The sequence below is a fragment of the Zosterops lateralis genome (genome assembly GCF_965231275.1).
Source record: "Zosterops lateralis genome assembly, chromosome: 17".
Lineage (NCBI taxonomy): Eukaryota > Metazoa > Chordata > Aves > Passeriformes > Zosteropidae > Zosterops > Zosterops lateralis.
In genome coordinates, this window is record NC_139777.1 from 11,713,493 (window position 1) to 11,727,271 (window position 13,779).

The window sequence follows — 13,779 nt, forward strand, 5'->3', positions numbered from 1 at the left end:
GCAGAGAGGGTCAAAAGCACTGCTGGCATTCAGCAGATTCACTTGTTCTCTTCCTCTACTGCATGGCCAGGTACTCTGTCAGTTCTGGCTCATGGATGTGGAAGCAGCAGCCCACCCCCAAATCCTGCTCAGCCCCTGTAACCAGCATGGCCAAGTCCTGTGAGATCAGCTCTAGACACCACTCACAAATTCCTGTCCAGCTGCAATGAGCTCCTCAAAAGTGCTTTGTGCATGTTCAATATCCAGGTGACATGGGGCAGCAGTGGGCCAAAATACACTGCACTTCAACCACTTGATTTTACATCTCTTATAGGGAAATACTTTTATTTGCTTGATTTTACATATCAAACTTGGAATTGTGTAACATAAATTTACAGAAAAGTAATAAGTTATTTCACCTGGGAAACGACCTAGAAAATTCAGCTGTTCTCCAGAGAACAACTGTACCGAATTCTGAAATGAAATTCATCAAGTGTAAGAGAAAAGGCTTTAATTCTGCTTTAGCTGAAAATCCTTTTTCAGATTTAAGTTTGGAAAAGATACTTGTTGTTCTAGCATGAGGAACAAAATTCCTCATCCTGAGGAATTTTGCTGAATTGAGCCTCTTCTTTTTAACTAAAAACTCAAAACAACTGTGTTCTTGAACTATTTGAAAAACTTACGAGGTCTTAGGACACTGGTGTTGCTAAAATGGCAGAACAAAGGTCACTTATATGCCAAGCCAAAATACCTGCATTCCCCTAGCATGGGTTGCTTTCTTAGAAAAGAATCTATATAGAATGACAGCTATCTAAAAATTCTATACAGGCAACGTTAATCTAATCTTATCTCCCCTGACAGGAAACAGAACTCAGTATGTGAAAGGAACTGAAAATACCTCTCATTGTAGGAGAGGCGTCATTCCTCTTTACTCCAATACATCTTCAACAGCGGGGAAGTGTAACCTCCCTGGCTTTCATCCACATGTATCACGTACCTCTGGCTGGCTAAGTCATAGTCATTGTAGTGACATGTCATATCAGCAGGGATGAAAACTGAAGTACCTTATTTGGGACCTCAGACAGCAGCCCAGCAAGATCCAGTGGGAATTTTGCTACGGGGCTGCTGCCTCTGCACGGAGCCGCGTCGCTGGCTGGCTCCTGACCGTGTCCCGTCTCCGTTCCACCGCGGGCCGCAGAAACGACGGTGCCGGGGCCCAGAGAAGGGCTTTCACAAGGCGCGGCCCCGGCGCGGCCCCCGCCCCTCGGGGCTCCCGCCGCTCCCTCGGCCCCGGCCCCCGCCCCGCGCCCCGCTGTTGCTATGGCTCGGCGGGAGGCGACAGCCAATCAGGGCGCGGCAGGATATATCTGTCGCTGTTGCTAGCGCCCGCGGACCAATGGAGAGGCGGCGGCGGGCGGCGCGAGGGCCAATGGGGAGGCGGCGGCGGGCGGCGGGAACAGCCCCGAGCGGAGCGGAGCGGGCGGGCGGGGCCGGGGCTGTGAGGGCAGCGCGGGCCTGCCCTCAGGGTGTCCGTGCGGGCCCTGCGAGCCCTGGATCTTCGCTCCCGGTACAAAACCCCAGATCCACTCACGGCCCCGCTGCTGACGGCAATAAACCATAACGTGTGTGACCCCTTCCAAGCGCCGCTGTTCCAAACACAAACAAGAAAAGGGGCATTCCTATTGAGATCCACCGAAATAATGGAGGCTTCAGGCTCCCAGCACCCACAAGTGTTCCCAGGGCAGCCGGTCCTGTGTTTCAATAGATAATTGCCGTGTGAAAATTATCACATCACGCCCTTACCTTGAAAAAAAAAATGAACTCCGGAGAAACAAGTGAAAATCTTTACTTGAAAACTTTGTAACAAAAGGTAAGGGAGGATCTTCTCCCTGTATCTCTGGAGGTTTGGCGAAGGGGACACATTTTGCAATACAGTAGCACTTCAGGAAAATACCCAAAGCCCCACCCTGTAACTTGCAGGATTAGTTTTAAACCTGCATGAAGGGTCTGCCTTGCTACTTCTTGTATTAAACCCCGAAACAATGGCATGTCCCAGCACCGAGAATTCTGCTGTGCCCGGTTTGTGTCACCTGTGGCACTCCGGAGTAGGGGATGCTCCAGAAGTTACTCCCTGCACTGCAACAGGAAAGCAGGGATAAGAAATAGCAGTGTTTTACCAGCACTTAGCTGAGATGTATTTTCCAAGCCTGAGCAAAGGTTATCCAATATCCACGGCAAGGCAAAGTAACCAAATTTTACTCCTTTGAGCACAGGAGCTTCATTTTACCTTCATGATGCAACCAAGGACTTGGATCTGGCCAGTGCTATGATTAGATCTATGTTGTTGCCACAGAAGCAGTGCCTTGATAATTTTAACATCTACAGTACAGCTTCAGACTGCTCCAGGAAAAACCTGCACAGTGCACCTTTGCTTTCTTCTATCCTTTGCAACATTCTTAACAAAACTGTAACTAAACCAAACTTTGTAACCATTGGAAACATCTCCATCCTTCTCCCTCACTCTATTCATCTCCCTGTCAGATTCCTCTTCCATTAAGAAAAAAAAAAACAAGGAAAAAAGAGGAAGCAATGGGGTATTTCCTGGGGAAGTGCAGAGGCATGGAGTGGATCTGCAGGCAGGTCACATCTGTCCCCCGGAAGAGAATTCATAGAGCAGCTGTGCTGCCTGGAGCGTGTCGAGGGTTAGCGAGTCAACAGCTGGATCCTCCAGGACCTGAAAGACATTGGAAGGAACCAAAGCCTCAGTAGATATGATTTTAACACAGTTTAACACAGTTGCTTAGGCTGGAAGAGCTCCTTTTGGCAGCCAGCAGCACAAGGTGTGTGACGGGAGGGAGTGTCACTGGTCTGGGCTGTGTGTATGAAGTGACAAAGGCCTTCTTCTCCTCCAAGTTCAGGTAGAGGAATCCATCAGTAGGTGCAGAATTGATGAGCACAATCCATGCACAATCCAACTCCCAGGAATTCAGAGCACAGCAATTCCCTTTGCTTTGCCCTAGGCTTTGGCTCCTATAAAAGCCAGTTACTGACAGAGGGTAAGACAGGAAGTAAATAATTAATAATTAAGGAATTGTCCTGATCAAGGGAGCTCTGCTCAGGGAGAGAAATAAATATCTCCAAAATGAATTGATTTTTTTGTTTGTTTGTTTGCTTTCATTCTACTTTCATTTTGGTTCTAACAGGATGCATGGCCTACAGAAATCAAACTGAATTGTGAGGACAAGAGAAAGTTTTCATTTGCACTTCTGTGGTTCAGACATAGGAACTAAATATCTGCATATTCTTGCCACAAGCCCAGAGTAAGTTGATTCAGCAAGAAGCAAAGTGCCAGGAAGTCTGTAGAATGCTATAAAATCATTTACCCATTCAATTTCTTCCTTTTCCTAGAGCACACACAAAAATCTGCAAAAATTGCTTTTCTGAATTTCCGAACTGAGTAATTATTAAAAAGATTTGAAGATCGGCATCTACAAGCATCACTCAGTATCATGCTCCCCAGCCCACAGTGTATTGAGTGTCACATTCCTTCACCACTGCAAAATCAGTGCAAGGATGCAGAACAGCAAGATGAAAACTAGCTAGAGACGGCCTGCTCTGGGAATCTTAGAAAAGGCTCATTCATTATTAATGCCCAAAGCTCTCCTCCTTGTCTGGCTCACATTATGGCTGGTAAAAAGGCCACTTTCCAAGATACAGATCTTTATATTGATGCTTTCAGAGGCTCAAAAGAGGTTCTGTTACTGCCCTCAGAGCTGCAGCCACTTCTCATAATGAGGCCAGCAGATATGGGTCCTGCTTTTTGTAATCTCTTTTGGAAAGGTTTTCCCCAGCAGCTCACACTGCAAGGGAAACAGCAATGGATGCTGACTGACTGTTAGATCAACACACATGAAGCTAAAATATACGTCCATGTGCAACTTAGACAGGGCTTTCATGGGTCCTGTTTTTAGGTAAAAAAAATCAGAGATGAGCTCCCATCTCCTTGAAAGGACAAGATTTCTAACTTGCATTCTCTACTGCCTTGAAGTAGCCATGAGAAGGCACACACACTGCACCCACAGCATGAAACTACCTTCCTTATCCTGGCCAATAATCACACTGCTCTGTATACTGCTATCAGCCATCTCAAAACAGTGCAAAATCCCTTTTCCTCAACAGACTTCCAAATGAAAATTGCATTAAACATTTTAAGAAGTCTGAGAGAACAGAGTGAAACTGTGCAAAACACCTTAGAGGGGAGGACCTCAAACAGCTATTTTCATGTGATTGTTCTACAGGTGAGCTCTCCATTGCTGAAAATTTAAATGAAACTTTGGATCTGCACAGGACCTTTTGGCCACCATTTAAATGACACACTTAGTAAAATTAGGGCCTGATTAGCAATTCAAGTAGGAAAAAGATCAGCAAAACCACCTTTCCCTTCTACTAATTCCTGGATGTTATCCAGGGAATGCCAAGCTTGCTCTGAACTGGACTCCAGAAGCTATGCTTAGATCAAACATGTTTCATACTAAATATGATATGAGATTTCACATCTCCTCTGAGAGAGCTGCAAGGGATGGTGCATACAGAGCTCCTTTCTCTGAACTTTATGTGTTTTCTTACCTGGCTTTGTCCCAAGGCTTGGCTTTCTTCCACACAGGGTGCAGAAACAGGTGGGCACTGAGGCTCGCCAAACACAGTCTGAGAGGAACTGGAAAAAAATATTGTATACAAGTGCATTTGTATTTCTGCTCTATTTGCCACTTACTGTAATGTTTTGCAGCAGGACAAGAAGGGCTGTTGGCAAGACTATTCATTTGATGGAATTCTGTTATCTACACACCTGCCCCATTTCTCAAAATTGTTATGGCCTGAAAATACAGGCTCTGCAGTGGGAAGTCTGCCCTGACCAGGAGCAGTATACAGGGAATCACATCTTGGTTTGCAACTTTCCTTCTACCCCAAAACATTCTCCATAAACAGGGAGGTGCCTACCAAAATGTCTCCCTCCTTAAACATGTTTTAAAAGCAGAGACCTTAGGAGTCAAAATATGTGGCTTTAGACAAGACACAACATTGGCTACACTTCTGCTACAGCTTTCCAAGGCCAGCAGTGGAGTCTGGGTCCCCATCCCGCTCCCCTGGAGGCTCTGCCAGATGCTCAAAACAGATCAGTCTGTGGGCATGGGGTCAAGGAGCAGACACTGGGTACCCAGGAATGGGATGTTCTCTCCCATCATCACCAACTCAAAAGTCTCCCTAATGCAACAACACTGCCTGTACCACCACCAGGAATAGCCCAAGGTGTGAGTGTCCATACAGCCCCAGACAAGAGGTGCCTACTAGTAGAGTATAGAGTATAGGAAAAACCAACAGGATAAGTGTCAAGTTGCTCTCTCTTGGAATGTTCCCCAGGTTCCAGCAACTAGCCTTGGGACTCCTCTGCTGGAGCTGCATTCAGAGAGTCACATTTCCTAATGACAAATGGGCTCAATTCCCTCTCCCACCCTCTCAAGAATTTGTCTCATGCTTTTTCACAGCCCACTTACATCGACATGCACAGTGCCCTTAGCAACGAGCTCTGCAATTCAGTTATGCAACGTGCCAAAAAGTAGCCTCTGTTGGTGGGTTTGGGACTTGCTGCCTGCCAGTGTCAGGATGCTGGGGTGTCCAGAGGGGAGAGCCTAACAGCAGGAGGATTCCCAGCACTCTGAGCTGGAATCCCAGAAATGCAGGCAGAAGCTGTAAGCTGCCATGAACATCTCTGCACTGACATTTTCTAAATCGATATGCTGGCTCATAAATGCAGAATGCCTTCTCCAAAGAGTTCAGTGTGCTTTTCTTTCTGAAGTGGAAGGCATGAGATTTCCACTCTGCAAGACCCATTAGCTGGGCTACATTCCACCTGTCCCAACTTGCAGAGTGAAGAGGATACACCACCCCTATCTGTAAAGGGGAGTATCTGTTTGGTGTCCCACAGGGACTTCCAGGCTGATTGCTGGATCAAACCCTCCTCTCAGGCAGCAGAAGCAGATGGAGACAGTCAGCTTCCAGCCTGGTTCCTTCTCACACTCCCACCTCACAGCCCTGTAGATCAGAAGAGGTTTGGACACAGCCCAAGTGCGTAGGAGTGGCTGTAAAAAGCCCATGAAAGAAATCAACAGGAATTTTCTGATAAGCTTTGAGGCCGTGTCCTTTCCAGGTGAGCATCTTTAAAAATGAGACAAGCAGATTAAGGGCCCTTTGGCTGACTTGTAGCTCTATCCCAGTGCTCAGGAAGCAAGGAGAGCATAACACTGAGTCCACTCCAGACAGGTGATCTTGGCTAAATAATTTCCTTCTTTTTGTGTTACTCTTACCTCTAAAATCAGGATAAGGTCACTGTCCTGTCCTTCCAGGACAGCAACACAAATTTGCCTTACAGTTTGATCTGTTACCCCCATGAGTCCCCAGAGGAGAGATGCTCATTGCACCATGATTGTTCAAGAGGACTCTGGTAACAATACTCTTCTCTAATCCCGGCCTCTGTTACAGGGCTCTGCCTTATAACACAGGTGATTTCACTGACTGAGCAGGGATCTTACCCAAAACTACCCACAAGAGCTCTCCTGGCTCCCTAGAGAGAAACTGCAAAATTAAATTGCAGCCTAAGCCTCACTCACTTCTGAAAAGGGATTGATGTTCCATAGCATTCATGAAATTTTGAGGAGGTCAAAGTTTTGGGGAGAGTTGGACCAGGCCACCAAACAAGGTTTACAAATCAGGTTCAAATAACTATGTCCTCACCAAAAGGTGCCAACAAAGCAGCAAGTCCTGCCCCTCATAGGAATATGATAAAGGGTGTGTGGATGCCTGGCACACTGACATACCCAACAAGGAGACATTCACCATAGATTTCTTCTACTGGCAGAATATATTTTAAAAATAAACATGAGCTCACTCCAGAGTCAGAACATGCAATTTTAAACCTAGCCAAAATATTGCCAGCAAGCCTTGCTGATCTTTCATGATCTTTAGCCACTGTTTAAAACTGTGAACCCTGAAACACAGCCTGAGGTTTACAATGCCTGATCTGGGCTCTCCCCAGCAATTCAGAGCAAGGAGTCTGACACAAATGTGAACGAGGCACCAGGCCAAGTGGGAAATGGGGTAAAAGGCAGAAAGGTTTTCAGCAGGGAACTGGGGCCAAAGCCTTACCAATCTATCTCCAGTGAATCACTGCGTTTACTTGTTTAACAAGACCAAAGCCTTCTGTGCCTCTGCTTACTCATTTTTGAAGTGGAAATAAGGCTTTTTCTACCTGCCTTTTTGAGACACTGACAGTGTCATGCTGGCACAAATGCTGGTCAGTGTCAAGCAGAAAGGTTATAAAATAGGGTTGGTGCTCCTGCTCTGTCTTGCAGATCAGTAAATTAAAGGAAGCCCATAATGACTGGCAGTGTTTATTTTTATGTAACATTATGGAAGTTGTATAACATATGGAAAATGGCACGAATTTTTGTTGTTTTGCATTCTCTGAATTTATCTCAATTCCCCGAGAAAATCTGAAACCTTTGTTATAGGTGGAAAACAAAGAGAGAACAGTGCCTGTCTCTGTCTTCCAATTTGGAAAGCTTGCACTATGGAATAATCTTGTCACAAGGTTGTGAAGCTACAAAAACTATTTTAGGATTAAGTACAGGCCCTACCAACTGAGCCCAGAGAACCAACAGAAACAGCCCTCACTGGATCAATACAGGTTATGCTTTTCTGATAAACCAAGCAAATAGTTCAGAAATTGAACCTGCCTGAAAAACAAGGGGTCATATCTTTTCTGATTAGGCTGGTTCCAAATCTCCTTTGTGCCACACACACATGTACACTTAGACAATACTACCCATGCAGAGCTGTAAATACTGGCAAAGGATGGACACAAGGAGAAGCAGTCCCTGGGAATGAGGTGTGTCACTGTTTCTGCAACTCTCTTCAACAGGGTATCAAGACATAGCTGGACTCAGCATCATTTTTATTCCTGCTTTTAGGCAGCCCTGTGCTTTCCGTCCCTTTACCTGTGGGGAATAGATTCCAGGGTCCCTAGCTGTTCTCCTCTAAGGATTAAGCTTTCATCCTGTAAATCTGACTGCTGAATGATTCTTTCTGAACTGGCTTCAACACAGCCACCTTGAGGGATTGTGCTCAAGGGAACTCTGACACCTGCTGAAATAAATGCTCATATTAAACATAAGTACAGATAAAGATAACATGGCCCCAACCCCTGACCCAGCTATTCCTTCTCTCCTTGCTCCACATTCACCAGAGCCTGGGTGCAGTTACAGCCCTTCCTGGCCCACAGACCTACAGCAAAAGCAAGTGGATATCACTTCTGCATCCTATCAAGCCTGTTCTGAAGGACAGGAAGAAGAAAAGAGATGGTGGGAATGCTGAACAAGATTGGACAGGAAGAACACAAAGAGGAAGAGAAAAAATAACAAGAGGGAGAAAGGAAAGTGAGAATATGTGCTTGAAGACAAGCACCAAGGCACAGTTAAGAAGTTCCCAGACTTTTCTCAGGCAATATCTTAATCATGACAGGCATTAAAAACTCAGAATCTTGCAAAAGGACAAGGTGAGCAGACAACTCCTGGAGAGACTCTCTCAATGGAAACACTAAAAGGAATCCACCACTATCTTATGGAAGTGGTTACAGTTTAGGCAAAAGAATAGGTAAGATTGTCTGTTTCAACACCTTAAATCAACAGATTTTCTCACTGAACTCCCATGGAAGTAGAACTCTAAAGCACAAAATAAACCCTGCTCTCCTTAATCAGGACTCTTAAGTGAGCAAGTGTGTTTATAACAAATGGGAAGGGAAGCTTGGAAAGTCTTAAGATCAACAATCTGGGTGCAGTTTTACTAACCTTCTACATTTGGGGTCCACATAGAGCCAGAGACTCCTCCAGTGCTGTAAGGGGCCTGCCACACGGGCAGCAAATAATTCACAGTGGGAAGGGACTCGTAAGAGTACAGGGCAAAGCTCCCCTGCCAAGAGCTGGCAGCAGCCTTGCTCACTGCTTCTCCAGGCAGCAGCACAGGAGAGCCAAAGCAGGCTCCTGGTTCCATCACAGCCTCAGTGCCAAAAGGTACAGGTTGTTCAGTGCTGTGAGTGGTGAACAAAGCCGTGCTTGTTCCAGCTTCATACGGCTCAGGGCCCTCCATACAGCTGCAATGATGGAGAAAATTAATCAGCCAGACATAATGCTTTGCCAAAAGGGGACCCCCAGCTAAACCTCTGAATCCCGCCCTCCACAGCTGGGAGATGAGGTGCTCTGACTGGACATGGAACATTTTCATCAATGGTGGCAAGGCTCCTAAGTGATGTCCCCACGGAACCAACATGGAAGTCAGTTCTGTGAATACCTTTAAATGTTGCTTCATTTCTAACTGTCACAGTAAAGAGGTAATACATCACCTGGATTCCAGCATCTTTAAATATGTTCCTCCAGGAGGCTTATAGAGAGATGCGTCTGACTGCTCCCATCCTGGCTCACAGGGCATCGGGGTTATCACCACTTGCCCAGGGCTGATGCCCACACGAGATCCATCTGAAAGGTGCAGGCCAGGCAATTGAAACAACCCTAATGATTACTCCAAAAGGGAACAAAACAAGTCCAATCTACCAAATGCAGCAAGACCCCTGTGTTCCTTGTGACTGAAGTTTGGTTAAGTGTCTGTGGAAGGACATGGAAATATTGGATTTTCCTGGAGTACACTGCCCTGATTGCGGAATCTGAGAGCTAAAATCTGCTGCTTCCCATGTATTTGCTTTCATTTGGTGCCCCCTTAAAGCCAGGCATCTCTTGTCACCTGTGTTGCACAGGCCTTAGCAGTGTCTACTCCTCTGGAGTGACAGCCTGGAGCCAAACAATGAGGCACTCCACTGAAGCAGAGTCCTCCAGCATCCACTTGATCCATCAGCACATAATGCTGTTCTGAAGAAGCAACATCCTTCCCTTCCTGAGGGAATTTAAAATTGATTTTCACCTCTCTGGACCACATCCTGAACCCATTAAGAAGAGACAAACCTGCAGTTTGTGGAGTGTGGGATTCTTTATCCTGTGGCTCATTGGTGTGGGAAGCCAAAGCCCTCTCAGGATGTGAATTATTGACCTCTTGCATCTGAAGGTGGCGGGATTTTTGACGTCGTCGATAATTTGCAAACCAATTATAGACCTGAATTGGCTGCAGTTTCATGTCCTGAGCCAATCCCTCCTGCAAACCCAGGTGCAGGGAGAAATCAAAGGACAAAAATCACATCCAAATAATCAGAAATTTCCCTTCAGTTCCAAAAGCAGTCCAGCAAAAGACCTTCCAAAGCCAGAGACATTTATTCACTAGGTCTCCGACATGCCTAGTGGATCCAGTTGAGACCATTTTATAAACTCAGAGTTGATAAAGAACACAAATTCCACCCTGCACTCCCAGACAATTTGTTTGCTAAGGAAGCCACTGCTCACCAGATAATGCCCTCACCAAAGGATGCTTTTCCCACAGAATGACAGCTTCACAGAGACAGACATTGAAGTCTGAAGCCCTCACTTGGCAAGGCAGTGATCAACAGTGCTTATTGATTCACACATCTCTTCCATTACAAATCTGTCCCTGTCCTAAGAAGGTAGATCCATGCATACACCAACACAGCCTATTGTATTATCACATCAAATTACCAACATTTGAAAAGTCAGCACAAAATATATTCTGGTGAGCAAAGTGCAATTTTATATAGGCTGTTACTCAGTCAAGTCAGGCCTATTTATCATTGTAATAGAGCTCTGCTGAGTGATGGTTATTTGGTTGCCTAAGCTCAATCACTACAAAATTAGAACTGTTAAAAACTCAGTGAGGAATTTATTGTCCCTCAACTTTTTGTCCACAGCAAAAGAAATTACTTAGCATGAACCTGATGATTTTTTAAAGAAACCTTTAGAGAAAGATCAAATATGAGGAATTCCAGCCCTAACGAGCCTTCTGAAAACAAGGATTTAGAAATTAAACGAGTTATAGGCTCCTGATTGCAGTGTCCTACATTCCTGTGACAGAAAGATTTGATGAGAAGTATCCCCAGCACATCCCTACCCGCTGTTTCTTGTTTGGATGTGCTGTCACCTCTGCAGCAAACCTGTACAGCTGCTGGCGAACTTCTTCTGAATAGTTTCGATTCTTCAAACCTTCAGGACAAAGGGAAAGAGGTGGAGGATTCCTGTGCACAGGAGAAAATGGGATTAAAAAGGACCCCAAAGGAATAATTCGCATTCACGGGAATTTTCTCACATTGCCACAAGTGGTCAAAATACCAAGAAAAAGCAAGCTCCAAGAAGCAGCATCTTGAGGTGTAAAACCAGCTTCTGCATTTGAAAACAACACACACACACACAAAAATCTTGGTTTCCTCACTGTGCAGTACCTCTTCCTGCAACGGAATTTCTGCAGTGGTGTCAGAGAATCTGTCTGCTGTTTCTCCATAACCCTCTGGTAGTGAATCTCATGCCAAAGCTGCACCAGCTCATCCTTCTCTTCTGCCTTGCAATACTAAAACAAAATTGTGTGTAAGCAAATCTTTCCAGAGTCACCCAGACCATGTGTAAAGGAGAAAATCCTCAACAGTCATTTACTCAGGGATTCCTACTGGCTTGACAGAGCTTGTAGCATTGTCTAAGCATATGGCTCACCATATCTTCCCTCATGAATACAGGGAGTTGCCTAATTCCTTCTCTTCCCCCGGTGAAAAGGTTTACATTACCAGATCTAGAGGCCAAAAATCCCTCACCTTGAGTGGCACCATCCAGTCTTCCTCATGTACTCTCACCCTGCTCAGCCCTCTAATCTTGGGCTTCCCCAACATTTCTATATTCTGAGCCCTAAGATTGTGGAAAAACTCCAAGAAACACCACAGGAGAACAAAAATCCTGCTACAACCAACCTCATAATCTTCCAGTTGCCTTTTTCCCCTTGGCTGATTATCTCTAAGTGCCTGCAGCAAAGGCTTTATCCAGTGTGTCAGGTCAACAATGCACACCTATCACCTTCCACAAGGTGGAAGTGCTCCAGGTGCTGCACTTTAGGTACTTCTAACAGTTCTAACTACTGGTTTTTTACCATGGCTTTTTGTTTCCATGAAGAACTGAACACATCCCTACCTCCAGGAGTCTGCAGGCTGCATCATGTTGCCCTTTATGGATATGAATAGACACACAGGCCCGGACAACATGGATGTTAGTGAGAAAATATCTCTTGTTCTTGCATCCCATTACGGCTTCAACCACCTTCTCCAGACTAGGAGATGAGCTCTGGAGCTCCCGGCAAAGCTGCCCTGCTAGATTCAACAGCTTGGTGGGTGGGCGATGCTCATTTTCATTCTTCTTTAGCATGGCCATGAACTGCTTCATCATCATGTCCTGTTGGAAGCTTTTTCTATGCAATGAACAAAGTTGTGGTTAGATAAAAACTCTTTATCTCCTATTTTTAGCTTCCATGGTATGCTTTTTTTTTTTTTTTTTTTTTTTTTTTTTTAAGGAATGAAATTCACTGTGCTGTTAAAAGCATCCTAAGGACCTCAAAACGCTTAAAATAAAACTAGGCCTAAAGCAGCCCTGAAAAGCTAAAGACATACCAGGTTTGCAGTTGAGAAAACTGAGCTCAGAAAGACACGTTAAACTTTCCACAAAACTCGGAGACTAACTCTAGGGTTTACATCCACTGCTAACAGTTTAAAACTACCAAAACATTAAGTCCAGAGACATTCTGGTCAAATTAATTTGGTGAAAATTCTCCAAAATGGCACGGGACACGCCCGGGCAGACCGCATAAAATGCAGAACTCTCGTCGGGGCTGTTTCTCACCCGTTTTCCTGGGAACTGGACGGCGGCGTGGTTCCCCGCGGACACCCCCCTACCCCGGGGCCAGCAGCTCCAGCGCCGCCGGGGACAGGCCGAGAAGGAGCTGCCATGCGCCGGGACAGGGACACGCGGCAGCCCCGGCCCCTTCCCCCGGCAGCGAGGAGAGGTCCCTGCAGCCGGCCCGGTCCCGACCCCTGTCCTCACCGTGTCCCCACTCAGTGTCCGAGCGCTTTGGCGGCTCCGAGCGCACTGCGGGGTCAGGCGTGGGGCGCGGGCGGGGCTCCGGGGCTGTCCCCGCTCTCCGCCCCCGCCCGCCGCAGCCTCGACCGAGCGCCGCCGCGTGCGCGCCCAGGGCCGCAGGGCAGGGCAGGTTAGAGCGGTACAGAATGGAGGGCAGCTGGTTCCTTCCACAGTAGAGAGTATTTTTAAGTCGCTAATGGGGTTCAGACAAGCGCTGATAGTTTTGACACACTTAGAGCGACTGAATGAAGAGGCACACAGCTCAAACCCACCTTCTCTAGGTGGGTGCTATCTAAAACCAGATGAATCATCTTGACTCGGTTTAGGGGATAAAAAACTGAAGCAGCTACGATTTGCCTTGAATCAGATCTGAACACCACTGTGACGGTGTCAGCCCTCCCCTGACTCGAGTTTCTCGAGGACATGTAACAATGAGGAACCATCTGGCAGCAGGAGCCGACAGCCCGCGGGCACGGCTGTCCCGCCCTAAATCTGCCCCAATACCCAGCTCGTGCCAAGGCCCTGCAAAGACAAAGGCCGCACGCTTGAGAGCGGGCAGCTTCCTCTTGCAGCACACAGACACTTTCTAAAAACCTGCCCACAACCCTCAGCAGCAAATTGTGTTCAATGGCCCTTGATTTCTCCTTAGGCTTTGATGCTGGACTTGCCAGACAGTAACTGGCTT

At 46.4% G+C, this 13,779-nt stretch overlaps 1 protein-coding gene across 1 annotated transcript; it reads right to left on the minus strand.

The window, feature by feature from the left end:
• Nucleotides 1-1,598: 1,598 nt before the first annotated feature.
• On the minus strand, nucleotides 1,599-12,837 carry ANHX (anomalous homeobox). Its single transcript, XM_083873634.1, has 8 exons — nucleotides 12,156-12,837; nucleotides 11,423-11,547; nucleotides 11,095-11,218; nucleotides 10,044-10,230; nucleotides 9,431-9,563; nucleotides 8,880-9,181; nucleotides 4,606-4,693; nucleotides 1,599-2,713 (listed from the first exon to the last, which is right to left on the minus strand). The coding sequence occupies exons 1-8, from the start codon at nucleotides 12,408-12,410 to the stop codon at nucleotides 2,683-2,685; spliced, it is 1,245 nt and encodes a 414-aa protein (XP_083729760.1). The 5' UTR covers nucleotides 12,411-12,837; the 3' UTR covers nucleotides 1,599-2,682.
• Nucleotides 12,838-13,779: the final 942 nt, after the last annotated feature.

Excerpts from the sequence above, each read along its gene's own strand:
- ANHX (XM_083873634.1), bottom strand. The coding sequence starts at position 12,410 with ATGATGATGAAGCAGTTCATGGCCATGCTAAAGAAGAATGAAAATGAG. Across the intron at positions 11,219-11,422 it reads AAATTCCGTTGCAGGAAGAG|GAATCCTCCACCTCTTTCCC; the intron begins GTACTGCACAGT and ends TCCTGTGCACAG. Across the intron at positions 4,694-8,879 it reads GTGGACCCCAAATGTAGAAG|TTCCTCTCAGACTGTGTTTG; the intron begins GTTAGTAAAACT and ends ATTTTTTTCCAG.